Source organism: Octopus bimaculoides, chromosome 1 (assembly GCF_046866305.1).
Source record: "Octopus bimaculoides isolate indiv1 chromosome 1, ASM4686630v1, whole genome shotgun sequence".
Lineage (NCBI taxonomy): Eukaryota > Metazoa > Mollusca > Cephalopoda > Octopoda > Octopodidae > Octopus > Octopus bimaculoides.
The window spans coordinates 183,295,011-183,314,914 of record NC_142928.1 but is presented as its reverse complement, the minus strand read 5'-3'; the positions used below and the strand labels follow the sequence as shown (position 1 = coordinate 183,314,914).

Here is a 19,904-nt window from a genome sequence, read left to right as displayed (position 1 = left end):
ACATAGTTATGGCACAGTTTTTCTGGTTCCATATGCAACCTATTTCTATATATTCTTTTTCATTCCTGCATGTTTTATTCCTAAAATATATAGATGGGATGCAACACCCATATAACCAGCCCTCAATTAACACTGCTTTGGGCTATAATTTTATCAGCATAGCCTGAACATTATGTGAACATTATTTAAGCTCTAAATCAATTCTGACCAGGCATTCTAGCTGTGACTCACTTACGTTGTTTTCTGATGCAATGGTTAATGCAGTCCTAACATATTGTGCTCCATCATTGTGTTGCATCTCCTTTTAAACAGTAAAGTATGATTTGAGGTAGTGTTGTCTGACATTTTTGTCAGGTTGAATAACTTTGTTGGATCATGGATATGTTGTTATAAATGCTGGTGGAGCAGGGAAACAGTCTTTGCATTTGAAATTGTTTAGTCAGAAGGTAGAAATAGAATATTTTGCAAATGTGTGTAATTGCAAACCATTGAAGTACAGGCATGGCTGAGGTGTTAGTGTGGCTGTGTGGGTGAAAATTTTGCTTCCTAACCACATGGTTTCATGTTCAGTCCCACTGAATGGCATCTTGAGTAAGTGTTTTCTACCACAGCCCCAGGCCAACCATAGGATTTAGTAGATGAAAACTGAAAAAGCCCTTAGTGTGTGTGTGAGAGAGAGAGGGGGGGAGAAAGAGAGAGAGAGAGCATGTATGTTAATTTCCATTGAATTGTTACTCTGAATTTGTACACATACAAATTCAGAACATTTCTATGAAAAATAACACAATTCAGTAAATAATCAAAACAGAGGCATGCATACTCCACTCTGCTGCAAGTGTGTATGCGTGCGCGCATATGGGTCTGTCTAATTCATGATACCCAATGCACCGCTTATGCATATTCTAAAATTTTTATTTTAGTTATACAATCAGAATTTCATTCCCACGAAGAATTTTTTTTTTAATGTTTAATACATTGCGGCAAGGCTAAAATTGTATGCATACCTTACATTAAAATTTCGTGTTATTTTACATTATATAATAATTTAAAATAAAAAGCTGAGTAGTCGGTGATGTTAGTGGAACTCTTTAAAACTCGAAACCGCTTACGGTACAACAAAATACAAAACATGGAAGTGTCGGCAAATCTTATCCAAGGACTATCTGCCGCTGGCAATACTAATGCTGTTCCTAACGACTGTTTTCATCCATTAGTAGAATCAGCATGTCAAGGAATTCTGACCAAATCACATAATATTGGTATTTATTTCTCCTTTCATTCTTCTTGATATGCTTCCTCTTTTAGTTTTGTTGATAGTGTCATGTTATCGTATCAAGCCTCTTACGTCCAAAGAAAAGACATTAAGAACCTGACTGTGAATGACGTTTTGTTTAATAAGTCTTAATGTATTGTAAATAATCTTTATGTTATACTTTCATAGAGCACTCTTAAAATAATGGACATTATAAACGGGGTGACTGAGAACGAATAGATGTTGCTATATTGCTTAATAATTCATTCAAGCACGCCCACTTTTTGGAAATCTGCTTTAATAAATATGTGAATAGAACTTCGTTAATTTTTACAGCAGGAACACCTATTTTAAATATGTTTGTAGTGTTTAGTGATACTTAGTATATGTATTGTTTCAGCTATTTATAATGTTTCGTTCGTTATCTAAACTGTTTTGTATTTGTATTTTGTTTACATGGACTAGATGGCGGGCATATATTTTCTTAGTTTAATATGATTGTAGCAGTGGGTATATTTGTAACAGCAAGGAATAACCAACACATTTGAAGTACCGGACTAAATATTTTCTAATATTTTGTCTCGATAAGCCAGCGAGCTGGTAGAATCGTTACTGTACCGGGTAAAATGCTTAGCGGCATTTCGTCCGTCTTCGCGTTCTGAGTTCAAATTCTGCCGAAGTCGACTTTGTCTTTCATCCCTTTCGGGGTCGGTAAAATAAGTACCAGTTAAAAACTTGGGTTGATATAATCGACTTGCCCCGTTTCCCGAAATTGCTGGCCTTGTGCCAAAATTTGAACTCAACATTTTGTCTCGATAACGCGGCCAGCTGGCAGAATCGTTATGGTGCCAGGCAAAACGCTTAGCGACATTTGAAACCAATATTTTGTCACGATAGAGTTTTGGAATAGCCTCATCCATGTGTGTTTTGTAGAACATACATGGATGACGCTAATCCACCTCCGCCAAAAATACTCTTTCTCTCCTGCATTACTAACTTACTTGTCACTTCTAACATTAACCAAATGATATCATATTGCATTTCTCCCTGCCTTCCATACCCAAGTGGTATCTATATGCAACCTAGACATCTCACACCAAATCACAGGTAGCCCAAACACCCTGTCCAAATTGCATTGACTCCATAAACAAAGACCTCAAAAACGTCTTCCGATGACATCATAACTATATGGTCTTTTTCAGAAACAACACGATTACAGCACATATATCTGCGCAGGAGTGACTGTTTGGTAAGAAGGTTGCTTCCCAACCACATGGTTCCGAGTTCAGTCCCACTGCATGGCACCTTGGGCAAGTAGATTTCATAGACAGAAACTGAAAGAAGCCCGTTATCTATCCTATCTATCTATCATTTAACGTCCGTTTTCCTTGCTGGCATGGGTTGGACGGTTGACTGAGTTCTGGAAAACCAGCAGCTGCACCAGGCTCCAGCAATCTGATCTGGCAATGTTTCTATGGGTGGATGCCCTTCCTAATGCCAACCACTCTGAGAGTATAGTGGGTGCTTTTTACGTGCCGCCAGTATGGGAGACAGTCAAGCAGCTCTGGCATCGATCATGTTCAGATAGTGCTTTTTACATGCCACTGGCATGAGAGTCAGTCAGGGGACATTGGCATCGACCACGTTCGGATGGTGCTTTTACGTACCATATTACATGTGTCTTTCTGCTTGTGTTTGTCCCTCACCCTTGCTTGACAACTAGTGTTGGTGTGTTTACATCCCCATAACTTAGCAGTTTGACCAAAGAGGTCAATATATTTTTTTTTTTGTTTTTTTTTCTGCAGCTATTGCCTTGCAACAGTTGAAGTAGTGGTGCTTTCAGCTTGTATAATGTTCTATTTCCTGCATCTGAAAGAAAGAGAATTGGCGTAGCCAGTTGATGATCAATGGATGCTCATGCCTAGCTGCTCCAGTGTACAACACTAACTTGGTTTTAGTCCTATGTATGAAATTACAGTTTTCTCTGTCTTGTCATGATCTGAACCCGTTTCTGTCTCTATTCCCTCCTCCCTTCACCTTCTTGTATGTTGAGAATCTGCTCCAAAACCTCAGTAGCACCATCTTTATCTTTCTTTCCATCTACTCCCACTCCCCCTTATATAATGCAAGGTAGCCATGTATTATCCCCTCTTCCCCATAGCACAACACCTGTTGTTGTTGTTGTCATCCTATCATACTTTAGCCTTTCATCACCTGGTATAAAAACCCCTCTCTCAATACTACTATCCTTCAGTTGAGCAGTGGGGTCTTATCTTGTGATTTACTTTCGGACCTCACTGGTGCTGTGACACGCATAAAAAGCACCCAATATACTCTGTAAATTGGTTGGCATTAGGAAGGCCATCCAGCTGTAGAAACCATGGCAGACATTGAAACCTGACACAGTTCTCTGGTTTGCCAGCTCCTGTCAAACTGTCCAACCCATGCCAGCATGGAAAACAGATGTTAAATGATGATAATGAATAGATAGATAGACAGATAAAAATTTCATGGTCTCAGGATGTCAGGCATCCAAAGTCTCTCAGACGCTCTGCTGTTCTTATAAGTAAGAATATTAATGGTAAATGGCATTTGTTGTTACTTGCAAAACAAAAGACACAATGTAACCTTTGAAAAATTAACATGGGACTCAGTCACAGGATACTACTTAGTCTTAGTTTGACTTTAGGCATTTGTGTGTTTATATCTGTACTTCTGTATTTGTATAAGTATGTGTGTATCTATATTTCTTCTGTGTTTTTATGCATGCATGCGTGCGTGGGTGCCGTACACTTTTTAACATTTGGACCAGACAACTACAGAGACAATTAGTCTTCTTTTATGCAAATAGTACATTCCAGAGGTAAATGAAATAAACTCTTCTCTGTACCTTCATTTCAAAATTTTTTCATTGCTCTTGTTGACTTGATGTGTATACATACATACATATATATATATATATAGTGTGTGTATTGATTTCAACAAGAATGTTGAATTAAACAAAAACGGTCCTCATAAAATGTAAGACAGAAGATCAACTCATTTAGACATTCTAAAAATATCAAAAAAAGTACACTTGTCATGTGTAGGTTAGATGTTTCATAAAACATCATTCAAGGATAATAACCTGCTTGTGTGTATGTATGTATGACTATATATATATATATATATATATATATATATAGTAACACAATATCTGTATCACGTCCTCGCGTTGTTTTTTGTTGTTTTTTTTTAACTCACTATATATATATATATATATATATATATATACACACATACACAAACATGTATTGAGTTATCCCATAATGCCGTTGTTTTATACTTTTATTTTTCAAAATTAAGATGAACAAGTTCTTTTTCAATCTAAAGTATACTCTCCTTCATTTTCTACAATGCTCTTCCATCTATCTGGTAGACTTGCAAGGCCCCTCTTCCCAAATCTACTTGTCTGTGATGAAAAATACTCCTCCAAGTACTGTTCTGATCTTGCCTACAGAATTCATATTTTTTCCATCCAAATGATTTTGAAGACTGTGGAATAAATGATAATCAAATGGGTCAATGTCTGGCGAACATGGTGGGTGGAGCATTGTTTCCCATTGAAATTCTCCAGCCTTTGGAATGTCATCCTCGCTGTATGTGGCTGAGCATTATCCTGTTGGAAGAACACCTTTTGTCTTGAAACCACAGATGGTTGTTTTTCTTCTAACGGTGACTTAAGCCACTCCAGCTGATCACAGTAGATCTCATTTGTTATTATTTGGTTTGAGTTTAAAAGTTCAAAGTGGACTAAACCTTTCATGTCCCACCTAACAGATAACAACACCTTACAAGAGTGAAGATCTTCTTTAGCCTGGGTTGCCAGTGTTTCTCCTCTCCCTATCCACTGTCTTCGGTGCTTGACATTTTTATAGGGAACCCATTTCTCGTCACCAGTCACTATTTGGTCCACATTCGTGAGATGTGCCAGCAAAGAACACACATTCACTCTCTGCGCACGATTAGACTCAGAAAGTTTGTGAGGAACCCATTGACCCAATTTGCTGACTTTTACTGTCAGGTGAATTTTGGCCAACCCTGTATGTGTGTATGTATGTATATGTGTTTATATATATAAAGATCAAAGGTCTTTCTCAGGCCACATGCTCAGAAGGCCAGTTTCACTTCTCTTGACGCCTCACGTAAAACTCTTACTCTCTTTCTCTCTCTCTCTCCTCCCTTTCAACCATTAGGACTCTTTAGTCAGATGAGTTACAAGACTACCTTGCTACTGGTGATACCGCAAGAAATACACCCAGTCCACTCCATAAAGTGGTTGGCAAATCAAGCAGAGACAATGTACAGTTAAGGGGACTCTTCAGCCCCACCATGGGCAAGACAACTTCTATAGTGCTTGTGCTATGTGCTGATGCTCCCATCCCAGTCTACACTGTAATGTGGTTGATGTTAGGAAAAGCATCCAGCTGTAGAAATCATATCAACATTGAGACATTGGAGTAATATGTGGTCCTACAATGAGTTGGAGTCTGTTAAATTGTCCACACTCATTAATACTCACACACACACATGTGTTACCTTATGGTTTAAATTTTGGGCTCACAACTGTAAGGTCTACAATGCCTAACCCAGATAACATGTTCTCTCCCTGAGCAACAGACTGTATTTCCTGTTACTTCAATACCAAAAGAACTGGTATCCTATCCAAGGTTTGACGCTTGTGCTCTCGCTCACTTAATGCCCCAGAAACCATGATAAACTTCATAATAGAGTTCAAGGCAGACTGTACGCATGTGTGTATGTGTATGTAAATGTGCCAAGTTGTGCATATGCACACACACAAACATTTTCACCCTTCATATATTGCACTTCCTCCTCAGCTACCCTTTCTTTACTTCCTGCATGTCTTAACCCATTTGTGACTGCATTTCCTACAACATATGTCAATAAATTTCAGCTGCTTTTAAATATAGCATAAAATAGGATGGATTTAAAAAAAAACATGCTTTTTAATTTCAACACTGGTGTTTGAATCATGACTTACTAAATGGTTCTTAAATAAAATTATTAACAAAGTTTTTAATTTAAATATCACTTTAAATCAAGCTGGCTTTTATCATAGAACCAGAGGCAGTCTCAAGCAGCTTAGTGTCAAAAGGATTAATATATTTTTTGTGTGTATGTTTATATTTATAAGTGAGTTCATGTGTTTATATGCTTATCATACTGTCCTTAATTCGTAGCAACCTTTGAGTACAACTCTGTCTGCACTTGCATTTTAATCTCCATGTAACTTGTTGCTACCCTCACTCTCACCCCTACTTTTTGTTACTCTAATTACAGACCTCCTACCCTGATTAACACACAGCACACGCATAGCTGTATGCTTAATTTCACTTCACTACCATCTGGTTCTGGGTCTGATGCCACCATACAGGTCCTTGGTCAAATATCTTGACCCAAAGCCTCAGTAAAAGATATCTTTTACTTGTTTCTGTCATTAGACTGTAGCTATACTGGGGCACCACCTTGAAAAAGTTTTTAGTCGAATGAATTGACCTACTCTTTTACTCTTTTCAGTCATTTGACTGTGGCCATACTGGAGCACCGCCTTTAGTCGAGCAAATCTACCCAAGGATCTATTCTTTGTAATCCTAGTACTTATTCTATCGGTCTCTGTTGCCGAACCGCTAAGTTACGGGGACGTAAACACACCACCGTCGGTTGTCAAGCAATGTTGGGGAGACAAACACAGACTCACAAACATATACACACACACACACATTGACCTTCCACTAACCATTGTCCATAAGCACCCACTAACTATTCCTGCTACTAATTCCTTCCACTACGTCACACACACACACACACAAACACACAGACACACTAACAGATAAACCACCAAACCATGCACACACACACACACACACATACATATGCACACACACGTTCTGTTATTACACACACACTCACAGACTCTCGCGCACGCACATATATTCACCTCCCTTTTTCACTCTCCTGTCTTAGAAAGAACTTTTCCCCCACCACCTCCTCTTCCGGTCCTTTCACAATGTAACCTCGTGGGCATCGGTGCCATTTTCCTCTTCCGGTCCTTTCACAATGTAACCTCGTGGGCATCGGTGCCATTTTCCTCTTCCTCCGTTTTTCCATTCTCCGAACTTTCCGTCTTTCCGACGAAGGGCTCCACCCGAAACGTCATACTCTCTATCTTTCCTTTCCCGAGCGTCCAATAACACTATCCGTATCATGTCCTCACTTTGTTTTTTTTGTTATTGTTTTTTGTGTTTTTTTGAACTTATATATATATATATATATATATATATACATATATATATATATATATATAACAGGCTTTTTTCAGTTTCTGTCTACCAAATCCACTCACAAGGCTTTGGTTGGCCCGAAACTATAGTAGAAGATACTTGCCCAAGGTGCCACGCAGTGAGACTGAACCCGGAACCATGTGGTTTGTAAGCTAGCTACTTACCACACAGCCACTCCTTTTGCTGAACTGCTAAGTTACAGGGATGTAAACACAACACCAGTTATCAAGTGGTGGTGGTGATGGGGGTGGGAACACACATACAATGGGCTTCTTTCAGTTTCCATCTACCAAATCCACTCACAAGGCTTTGGTCAAGCTGGAACCTATAGTAGAAGACACTTGTTCAAGGTGCCATACAGTGGGACTGAACCTGGAACCATGTGGTTGGGAAGCAAGCTTCTTACCACACAGCCACACCTCTGTGGTAAAAAGTTTTTAAACCTATATTTTCATAACCAAGACAAGTTTTTCTCAAAATATCAGGTACTCCCATAGGTGCGGGAGTGGCTGTGTGGTAGGAAGCTTACTTCCCAACCACATGGTTCTGGGTTCAGTCCTACTACAAGACACCTTGGGAAAGTGTCTTGTGTGTGTGTATGTATGTGTCTCCCTCCCCGGCCACCATTGCTTCACAACCGATGTTGGTGTGTTTACATCCCTGTCACTTAGTGGTTTGACAAAAAGAGACCGATAGAATAAGTACTGGGCTTACAAAGAATAAGTCCTGGGATCGATTTGCTCGACTAAAGGTGGTGCTCCAGTATGGCTGCAGTCAGATGACTGAAACGAGAATGAAAGTGTCTCCCAAATGCCGCACAAACACATTCAAACCTTGGAATTTGAATTTTTTTTGTGTATGTGTTTGCATGTATGTGTGTATGTAGTTGTGTGTGTGTGCATGGAAAACCTAGTGAGATTCTTTTATTCATTTACTTGTTTCTGTCATTTGACTGTGGGCATGCTGGAGCATCACCTTTTAGTTGAACAAATCAACCCCAGGACTTATTCTTTGTCAGCCTAGTACTTATTCTATCTGTCCCCTTTGCCAAACTGCTAAGTTTCAGGGACATAAACACACTGACATCAGGTGTCAAGTGATGGTGGGGACACACACAAATATATATATATATATATATATATATACACACACACAATGGGCTTCTTTCAGTTTCCGTCTACCAATTCCACTCACAAGGCTTTGGTCAGCCCGAGGCTATAGTAGAATACACTGGCCGATGCTGCTATGCTGTGGGATTGAACCCAGAACCATGTGGTTGGGAAGCAAGCTTCTTACCACAGCCATGCCTGCGCCTAGCTATCTACTATCTATCTACTCTCTCTCTCTATATATATATATATATATTGTCTTTTTACTTTTACAGGTGGTAGGCTGAAAAAACTTGATGAAGATGTGTGCAAAGAGGTCTATGGCTGTATGTCTTTATTAATTGCTGAAGCAACCAAGAATGATGCTGATGTAAATTCATTAACGTAATATACATTTATAATTATTTTAACTTTATTTGCTGCTCATTTTTTTTTTTTATGGCTGAAGGACAGTGCCTGTGATGGTTGCAGGACCTCTGAATTCAGGGGAGAGGGGAAGAATCCATAACTGGTGTTATTGCAGTTGGCTATCTTCAGATCAGGGATTTAGTCTGGCTGCTGGAACAGGATGGATTCCTTCAAAAGCAGCCAAGGACCAGGTGTGGAAGATAAACAGTTTTCACCTATCCAACTTGGCTTGAGAGACTTGGCATCAATCCAGGGAGATGATAAAAGATACCAGCTTACTAAGTGTTTATTCATGCCATCTACTGTCAGCCCAAAACTGCTTATGAACTATGCATTGAACCACAAGCACTGCTTTTGTTCATTTACATATTAGTCCATCCATGGTGTGTGACTTCTTTGTTAGGGTGTTGGGCTCATAATCAGAAGGTCATGGGTTCAATTCCTTGACCAGGTGGTGCATTTCACCTTTGAGCAAGGTACTTCATTCCATATTGCTCTAGTCAGCTCAGTTGAAAATGAGTACCAACTGGATGCTGGCACAGCCCCCCCCCCCTCTCTCTCACCAGCTGTCACAACTTGTAACTATAAGAATGTCAAACTGGGTACCTTGTTATATTTGTTCTGGTTCTTTGTGTTCAAAATTCAAATCCTGCTGTGTTCTACTTAAGAGGTACCATCTGGTACTTTGGGTGACATTAGCAGATTCTATTCTTTTGCAAGCATTCAAACCAGCTCCCTGGTTTGAGGATATATTCCTCTCTCCCTTCCACTCGTCTTGGAGGGAGTCTAAACCTCAAAGTATTGAACAAAGCAACAAAGGAATGTCTATGAGGTCACTCTACTTGCTCACAATACACAGTGAAACAACCAAACAAGATCACATCCTGTCACCTTCAAAAAGAAAGATCACATTAAATAATGTATTCCTATTTCCACCCGTTTCATACTTTGACAGTCCACCCCAATACCTCATCATCACTATTTCTGTCATATTCCAGCTCCAGCCAATCATTTCCACCCTCAAAAATTCTAACATGTGAGAAGTCATGTAGCTCCTCTACAGCAAGAACCCTGTTCTGCTCCGGCCCCTTCACTCATCCTTTTATCTCTTATTCCCTAGCATAAACATGCTCCCTCAATGTTCATAGTCTTACAGGCTACATTGTGGTATCAAAAAAACAAACCACTAAGTACATGCTGCAAGTGGAGGCACATGGCCGAGTGGTTAGAACAGCAGACTCACAGTCAAAGAATCACGGGTTCGAATCTCAGACCGGGTGATGCATGTGTTTATGAGTGAAACACCTAAGCTCCATGCAGCTCCATCAGAAGGTAATGGCAAACTTTTGCTGACTCAACACAACTTTCTCTCACTCTTTCCTTCTGCCTCTAGCAGCTCACCTGCGATGGACCGGCATCCCATTCAGGTGGGGAACCTATACACCAATGAAACCGGGTAACCAGCCCTTATGAGCTAGGCATGGCTTGAAAAGGAACAAACAACAACATGGTGTAAATTTGTTGGTTTTAGGAGTGCCAACAGTCCAGTTGTAGAAACCATGCCAAAGCTGACACTGCAACAGAACATGATGTAGTCCTTTAAGCCCATCAAATCCTGTCAACTCATCCAGCCCATAACAACGTGGAACATATACAGTACTAGATTAGCCATTAAACAAAATAAGCACGTGCTTTATGGCATCAAAGGAAGTGGGGGCACCTCAGCAGTAGTAAATGGTTTACTGCACAAAAGAAATCACTTTAATCTTGCTAAAGTAATATTTGAAGTAATTTTATGATCGGAAATATAATTTCAAAGTGTTCATGGTGTCAAAATAAAACATTATTTTCCATTTTACCATTAGTTTTGTTACATTTTGAAAAAATATAAACCTATATTCAAGTGAGGTCATTGCCAGTGCCACTGGACTGGCTCCTGTGCAGGTGGCACATAAAAAATCTCATTTGAGTGTGGCCGTTGCCAGTACCGCCTGACTGGCCCTTGTGCCGGTGGCATGTAAAAGCACCCACTACACTCTCGGAGTGGTTGGTGTTAGGAAGGGCATCCAGCTGTAGAAACTCTGCCAGATCAGATTGGAGTGTGGTGCAGCCATCTGGTTAGCCAGTCCTCAGTCAAATCATCCAACCCATGCTAGCATGGAAAGCGGACGTTAAACGATGATGATGATGATATTATGGTTTATTATCGTTTATATTTTGCCATTCATATATATGGGGGCATCAAAATCTGTTAAGTGCTTAGGGCCTCTGTGGGGTCTTATCTGCCCTTCATCATATAAAATGATGACATCTTAAATGCCTTTTTCTTTCTTTTCTTTTTTTTAAGATCTACCTTATATTGAAACAATGTAAAGAAGTGATGAGATAAGGTTAATAATGTTGAAAACCTTAATTACTCCTACGATAACTAGTTCCAGAAATACAGATATGGCTTTCATTTCTAATTACAATATTTTTTCATTGTTTGTGTGTTTCCAGGTCCTTGTTGGAAGAATGTAATTTTTCTAAAGACAGAATAAAAACATTTCTTGAAGTATTTCAAGTGAGTGTATTATTTAATTTCATTATTTTCCAACTTCTGAAATGTCAATTTTATTATTATTATTATAATTATTATTATCATTATTATTATTATTATTATTAGAGAATACGAATAGCACGATGCAATTTCAATAGATATTTATTTTTTCGGTTGAACAAAGTTTTGACAGCAAGCCTGTCTTTGTCGAGTTCTAAATGAAAAGTGATAAAAATTCAAAGTTATAGAAATTCGAATGCGAAATATGAAGGGAGCTACCAGCATCCACATGTTGAGGGGATTACATCATCAATGTTCAAACTTTGAAGACTGATGATGTCATTCCAAGACAAGTTTCGTCGACCAGAATTATGTGATGAAAGAATCGCGATGTTTAATGATCAATATGGAGGGTAAGAAAAACAGGGGAGGTAACTCTGAAATTTAAATTAAAATAACGCTGAAGCTAAGGAGTGGGATCCGTCTGTCAATGGATTATAGCAGTGGTTCTCAACCATTTTTAAACCTCTGGACCCCTTTAATTACCATTTTATGCTGGTGGACCCCCATAGCCATTCCATGTCTAAAAACTAGTCTTTTTTAGATGTTTTTCAAAATTCCTATTTTGTCTTTTTACACATTCACTTCTATAGGTTTGCAATAAGCACTCACTGGAGAGAGCATGTTTCAATGGCCGGGAACATATTGAACTATGTTAAGCAATAGAGAAAGAAACCTCGTTGTTTCTGGCTATAAATGCATCTAAAAGTGAAACTTTTTCATGAACCCTTAAAATCCTACCTTGGACCCCCTGGTCTACTACTTTGCTTTTGTGGGCCCCCAAAAGTCTTAAATGGACACCCAGGATTCATACAGACCCCAGTTGGTAACCAGCAGGTTATAGGGACTACTCTGTGTTTATATTAGTAAACTACCTTCCTGTAGTGTGTTTATTACTTGGGCTGGAACACATAATTATCTTTGCCAGTGACAGGGTACAGTCATTCACTCCTTCAGCTAACAGACCAACTTTCCTATATACAACCACCATCAAAATATTTGTGGTCACTCAACCTGCTAGAAATAGCTGCCAAATCTGCCTCTAATCACAGTCTGCTGCCTTAAAAAGTGAACACATTGGTTTTCAACTAGATGATGGCACAGATGCGGTATTGGGCTCATGTTGAGTTCAATTCCTGGCAGTGCATTGTCTCCTTGAGCAAGACACTTTATTTCACGTTGCTCCAGTTCATTCAGCTGGCAAAAATGAGTTGTACCTGTAATTCAAAAGGTCCAGCCTTGTCAGATTTTGTATCATGCTGAATCTCCCTGTGAACTACATTAAGTGTACATGTGTCTGTGGAGTACTCAGCCACTTGAATGTTAACTTAACGAGCAGGCTGTTCCATTAATTAAATCAGCTGGAACTCTCAACATCATAACTAATAGAGAGCCAGATGGTCCAGTATATCTGGAGCACTGAATGTGTAAACAATATCGAGTCTGTTTTAGTCGCATACCTATATAATGCAGGTCTAATTGTCCAATGTCACACTGACCAAGTCGAAACTGTTCTTTAAAAAATGAATTCATATTTAATCGCACTTTGGGCAAGTGTCTTCTACTATAGTCTCGGGCCGACCAAAGCCTTGTGAGTGGATTTGGTAGACGGAAACTGAAAGAAGCCCGTCATATATATGTATATGTATATATATATATGTGTGTGTGTCTGTGTTTGTCCCCCCAACATCGCTTGACTACCGATGCTGGTGTGTTTGCATCCCCGTAACTTAGTGGTTTGGCAAAAGAGTCCGATAGAATAAGTATTAGGCTTACAAAGAATAAGTCCTGGGTTCAGTTTGCTCAACTAAAGGTGGTGCTCCAGCATGGCCGCAATCAAATGACTGAAACAAGTAAGAGAGATATGACACACTTTTTTACAAAAGAAAAAAAAATGCCTAAAGAAAATCATCTTAGGCCCTCTGTAAGAAGTTGAGCCTGCCATAAACTGTGTCCCTGATGTTCATTACATCCTTCAAAATTTCCATGCTTTCTGAAATTCTCCAACAATACACCTGATGCCTCACCACTTTTTTTTTTAAAACAACTCCTTCATTGTTCATTTTCTATGCATATTCTATTTACTGTTCATGCACTTTTGGCTACTTTTTCCTGATGAATTGTATACGAGTTCATTATTATTTTATTATTTTCAGGAAAATAAGCCATTCCTTCAGGCCTTGTTAGCCAAGTAAGTAAAATATTGCAGTTTTATTCTTTCAAACTTTTTCGCTCAATAATATTCTAGTGCAGGGATCAACAACTTTTCTTTGAAATGGCCCACTTTTTAACATTTTACATTTGCCCGTAGCCCACATATATCACGTCTTAGATGCAGCATGGCTACTTGGTTAAGAAGTTCACTTCCTGCCCGTGTAGTTTTGGATTCAGTCCCACTGCAAAACATCTTGGACAAAATTCTTCTATAACAGCCTCAGGCCAATCAAAGCCTTATGAGTGGACTTGGCTAGAAACTGAAAGTTTGTCATGTGTATGTATGTAAGCACTGGTATTTATTTGTCTGAGTCTCCTGCAATGGTTACCAACAAGTAATGATGATCCTACATATGAAAATCTCCCCGACTATCTATCTTTATCCCATTTCCATCACCAGTAATGCTTACATAAACAAAAATTTAAGCAGATCAAAAGACTATCTTAAAAGCCATTAACTGCTCGATGACCAAGTTAAATTTGGAAAATTCTTAGAGAAGATCTGAAGCCCACAGTAAACACCTCAGGGGCCCACCTGTTGCTGACCCATGTTCTTGGTCATCCTGTCTCCATAACATTTATTCTGAGCTGTTGTTTTTATTCCAGCACCACTGAAAGTCTTCCCCACATTGTTGATGTCAAATGGCGACTAGATTACTATATTAAGGTTTGTAATTCGTACTACTATCATCTTTTTTTTTAACTGTCATTTCTCCGCGGGTGTTTTTGATACTTCTTGTATTTTTTTTTCAGTAATTATTTTTTACCACTGGATTCCTTTCCTACTGTTTTATTTTATATTCAAGTAGGAGTAGAACCATTTTTCTATACCTTTCTAGCAAACTAGAATGAGCAGAGGCATGTTACTTACTCAGGTTCTCTCAGTACACTAATTTGCATTACATAGTAACATGTGAATTCCTGAGCGCTGTAGTCCAGCACTTCAATCTTACTAAATAAGAAACTTGTGAGTTTTAACCCCTTTGATGTGAACCTGCTTGAGATGCCCTCTGATTCTATGATAGTAACTTCCTCTTTAAAGTGATCTAAATTAAAACCTTGCATTAAAATTCATGTCGATATATGTGAAAATATTAGATTATGATAAAATTATTTTATTTAATTCATTATTTTCAAAATTAATTGAAACAAAATCAGGTATACATTATTTACATTCGACGGATATTTACCCTCATCTTGTTAATACAACGTTTTGGCTGATATACCCTCCAGCCTTCTTCAGGTGTCTTGGGGAAATTTCAAACCTGGGTTCTCATTCCTAAGGTTTTTTTTTTTCCCCAATGGTATTATTATTATTACTGTTCAAGTCACTGCTTGGAATCGAACTCGGAATCTTGGGGTTAGTAGCCCTTGCTCTTAACCCCTATACCATATGCCCGTGGGCATATGGCATAAAGAACAAATATCCGTCGAATGTAGATAATGTAAAGTACATAATTCCTCAACTCTTAAATATAGAACTGTAAAATCAGGGATATTTCAGCAGAAATATGGTAATAAAAGGCTTAAGGTTCAAATCCATTAAGTTAAACTTCTTTCTTCATTTTCATTGAATATGAATGCTTTAAGATAACATGTTTTCACGCGTTTCTAGCAACTGTTAATATGAATAGATAAAGCTAGAGAATTCATGCAGACAGCTTAGGTATTCTCAAGTGGTAATTTTCTCTATCAGTAGCATGTGATTTCTGTGAATGGTAAGAGAACACTGCAAAGCGGCTAGTGGCAAGTTGAGAGAATAGTTGTAGGAGATGGGTGTTAAGAAATGAACGAGTGAAATTAGCATGGAATTGGTAGTTCAGTAGGATGTTAACTGTTGCCAGAGAGATTTGTAATGAATATAGAATGATGAAGAAAGTTAAGATATTAGAATTCTGGAACAGAATAAAGATGAATCAGAATGTCATCAAGGAGAAATATATTTAACACATTAACTGCCCCTGGCCTATTACTGGAACTTACCGAGGATGCCACATGTTCCACATGGTCAAACTGCATACTGTTTGATTACAAGGAAATGTAATTTTTTTGGCATTTTTACAATATTTCATAATTAAACTTTAATATTCAGCACTTGTACTATTTAACCCTTTCGATACCAACCTGACTGAAACTGACTCTGGCTCTGTCGTACAAATGTCTTGTTTTCATAAGTTTTGAATTGAAATCTTCCAAGCCTTAGTCACAATTTATGTTCGGAGCACCAGCTTAATGATAACTAAGTTATTTTACTAAATTCTTTGTTATATTTAAAATAATTTTAAGAAACACAGAGCATCTTAAAATAAATACTGTAACGAAAGGGTTAAATATCCTTGAAACCATGTCAAAAATACAGAATACAATATTTTCTCAAAATATGAAAATTTACCATCTGCAGTGCATATGGCAGTTGTGTAAAATTTATAATGAATCACTGGTGGTAGATGCCTCATTTTGAGAGTGAAAAGGGAAAAGCATACATGAGTAAGATGTTACACAGAAAGTATGTGTTAAGGAGAGGTTAGTCTTTCTTACTAAAGAGTCGATTGTCAATTGTTTGTTTACTCGATAGTCAAATGAGTTGTGGCCATATAGGTATACAGCCAATTAATTTTTTTTTCCTTTTCTCATTACAGAGTAATCAACTTGAAAGAATTCATCAACCAGTTTATCTTTTGACTTTGCTCTCAGAGGTAAAATTCTTGGAATTATTTTCCTTTGATTATATGAGACATGTTAATATTTGATAAATAAGGCAGTGAGCTGTCAGAATCATTAGCACGCCAGGTGAAATGCTTAGCAACATTTCATCCCATCTTTGTTCTGAGTTCATATTCCACACCAAGGTTGACTTTGCCTTTCATCCCTTTGGGGTCAAGGAAACAAGTACCAGTTGAGAGCTGGGATCAGTGTAATTGACTTGCCCCCTCCTTCAAAATTGCTGGTCTTGTGCCAAAATTTGAAACCAATATAATTAAGAAATTAGAAGAAAACATTTATTATTTAAACTATTTGAATGTCTTCATTTTTTTGTCTTGAATTTTTTTTCTTCAAAACAATTTTTGTGAAGTTTTAATAAAATATTCTAGTCTGCTTAGTCTTGTGTATGACTAAACTGCATCCAGTAGTGGGACCCTGATTTAGAAAGTTCCAGGTTTTTGAGGAGTGTGGAGTCACCTCTTAGCTACCATTAATCCCAGGTCTACTTTGACTTGCAGTAGTGTCAGAGACCCAGCTATGAATGTCATGGAAGTGCCTCCTGAAAATGATCACTGACAAACATCCCAATGGACCCAGGGCAAGCGAGGCCCTTCAGCTGCTCCTTTACTGGTTTATTTACATACCCTGCAAGTTTCCTTCTTTCCTAGCTTATCTTTGAGGCATAGGACCTATTTAAACTTTTAGGCAGGGAGATTGGTTCACCTATCAGGACATGTGCACACACTAGTGGGCTCATGTAATACAGCTATAGGTCAGCTCCTTTCTAAGTCTTGAATGCATTACCACCATTTTCAACTGAGATATTTAACCCTTTAATGTTCAAATTACTCTGCCAAATCTAAAGCTTATTTATTCATATTGTTTTGAATTGATGTATTGTCTCATCGCTTTGAGATTTCGATGATGTGATTGTTTATTTTTAGAATAACATTGTAGGATAGGTGTGAGAGTCTAGACCTGGCCAGTTTGAACTTAAAACAAGAGGCATATTTAGGCCAGATATGGCCAGTTTAAATACTTCCCTGTGATGATGAGGCTCCAACTTGGAAGTTCAGGAGTCTTGGAGACTACAGAGTCACCTCTAAGTCACCACTGCTCCTGGATCTACTCTAACCAGGGGTAGCAGTATCTGTCAGAAACCCCAGTTATGGGAAACAAATGGAAATCATTAAATAAGCAAATAAACACAACATAGACAATCTGATGAAACCACTTTCATTGGATAAACCACATAACAATCTGAAACAGTTCAGAAGTATTTCATCCTTTGGAAATGTAGTCGAAGAATTTGATTCTTTTACATTTTATATCAATATTTTTGTTGCCTTGTCTGTTTTTTTTTTTGTCATAAATTGTGATTTGCATATTAATGAAGCTTTATTACTAGATGCTTGTTTTTAGTTCATGCAAAAATTCCAAGAGTAGAGCGTTTAGTTCACCAGGCAAAGTGGTGTAATGATAGTAATCTGTTTTTCCTTGGAACATAAAGGCTGTAGCCAAATGAGAATTCATGACCATATATGGTCAGCGCACTCAGAGCGTACTTTAAGTAGGGCTGAGTAACTTGCCTGATTTTAGTTTTCTCTGTGAAGTGATTTCTTAGATGCAAGACCAGAGATTTGGTGGTTGAAGTCTAGGTGACTAAATGGACTGGCAGAGTCGTTAGCACGCCGGGTGAAATGCTTAACAGTATTTTGCCTGTCACTACGTTCTGAGTTCAAATTCTGCTGAGACCAACTTTGCCTTTCATCCTTTCAGGGTTGATAAATCAAGTACCAGTTGAGTACTGGGGTCGATGTAATCAACTATCTCCCTCTCACAAATTTCAGGCCTTGTGCCTATTGTAGAAAGTATTTATTGTACTGATTTCAGAATGATAAAAAGTAAAGTCGGCACAAGTCAGATCGCAACTCAGGACATTAAGGGATGTAACTAAATAAGTTATTTTCTCCACTGCTTTACCAATTCTGCCATTTATCAACATTTCTGTATTAAATATACCGTTTTTCTCTTTTCTTGAAAGGTTCCCGGTGAAAAGAAACTAAAAGAATTAAGTTTCTCTTGTACAGTTGAACAATTACAGTCATTAGTGAGTAAACTACGAGATGCTACACGGTCTTTACAACGAATTGCTCAAGTCTGAATCTTGGAATGGAATGTACATGATGATGATGATTATTTAAATATGAAATGCCGCAGAAACATTTACGAGTTAAAATGACAGCACTTGGTTAAATTCTCTAATGACAACAGATTGCCAATGTTTCACATTGTATTGAAACAAAACATATACTTTCAAAATTCTTTACTAAAAGGTAAATCAACCATACTACCATATTTGATGGTATAAAAGACACATGAGCATATGACACACCCCAACTTCTGCATTGCATATTCTGGAAAATTGAGTATCAGAAACCAAATTAACTTATGGAAAGCCCAACTTTACATATAGAACCCGTTTTTTTTTTTGTTTTTTTTTTTTTTTAAGACCATTTTTGGAAGGGAAAAAGTCTCATATGCCATCAAATTTGGTACTTACCATTTTTGACCAAAAGAACTTAAATTTGTTTAAATGCTTGAGATCAAAGAGAGCCTTTGTTTTTTTTTTTATATCAGTGCCAAAGTGCAACATACTGTGAGTAATTATCTGTAAAAACTGCAAGCTGAAACACGTTAGCCTTTTGAAGACTTGGCAGGAAAAAGGCTTCATTCTTATACCAAAAGATATAAAAAAAAAAGCATTTTCTTCATAAAAATATCTTTCTGAGTGTTATTTTCCTTTTATCTTTTGAAAAGCTATCATTCTTGTATTGTTCTTTTGTTTCAGTCATATGACTGCAGCCATGCTGGAGCACTGCTTTAGTCGAACAAATCGACCCCAGGACTTATGTTTTGTAAGATTAGTACTTAGTGGTTCGGCAAGAGACTGACAGAATGTTATGGGGATGTAAACATACCAACATCAGTTGTCCAGTGATGGCAAGGGGACAAACACAGACACAAATATATATATACGATGGGCTTCTTTCAGTTTCCATCTACCAAATCCACTCACAAGACTTTGGTTGGCCCGAGGCTATAGCAGAAGACACTTGCTCAAGGTACCACACAGTGGGACTGAACCCGGAACCATGTGGTTAGGAAGCAATCTTCTTACCTCACAGCCACACTGCACCTGTCATCTCAAATTTATTTATAAAATTTTTCAGTTGCAGATTTAATTCAAGTAGGTGCAAGCATGGCTACATGGT

The 19,904-nt window shown here is 38.0% G+C and overlaps 1 protein-coding gene across 1 annotated transcript; it reads left to right on the top strand.

Annotated features, from left to right (window-relative positions):
• The first annotated feature begins 818 nt into the window (after positions 1-818).
• Positions 819-19,426, top strand: LOC106871727 (COMM domain-containing protein 3). Its single transcript, XM_014918342.3, has 7 exons — positions 819-1,259; positions 8,981-9,089; positions 11,613-11,676; positions 13,869-13,903; positions 14,533-14,593; positions 16,566-16,622; positions 18,674-19,426. Exons 1-7 carry the CDS (start codon positions 1,073-1,075, stop codon positions 18,791-18,793), a joined length of 633 nt encoding a protein of 210 aa, XP_014773828.1. The 5' UTR covers positions 819-1,072; the 3' UTR covers positions 18,794-19,426.
• The last annotated feature ends 478 nt before the right edge of the window (positions 19,427-19,904 follow it).

Excerpts from the sequence above, each read along its gene's own strand:
- LOC106871727 (XM_014918342.3), top strand. The coding sequence starts at position 1,073 with ATGTTAGTGGAACTCTTTAAAACTCGAAACCGCTTACGGTACAACAAA. Across the intron at positions 11,677-13,868 it reads CATTTCTTGAAGTATTTCAA|GAAAATAAGCCATTCCTTCA; the intron begins GTGAGTGTATTA and ends TATTATTTTCAG. Across the intron at positions 16,623-18,673 it reads TTTTGACTTTGCTCTCAGAG|GTTCCCGGTGAAAAGAAACT; the intron begins GTAAAATTCTTG and ends TTTTCTTGAAAG.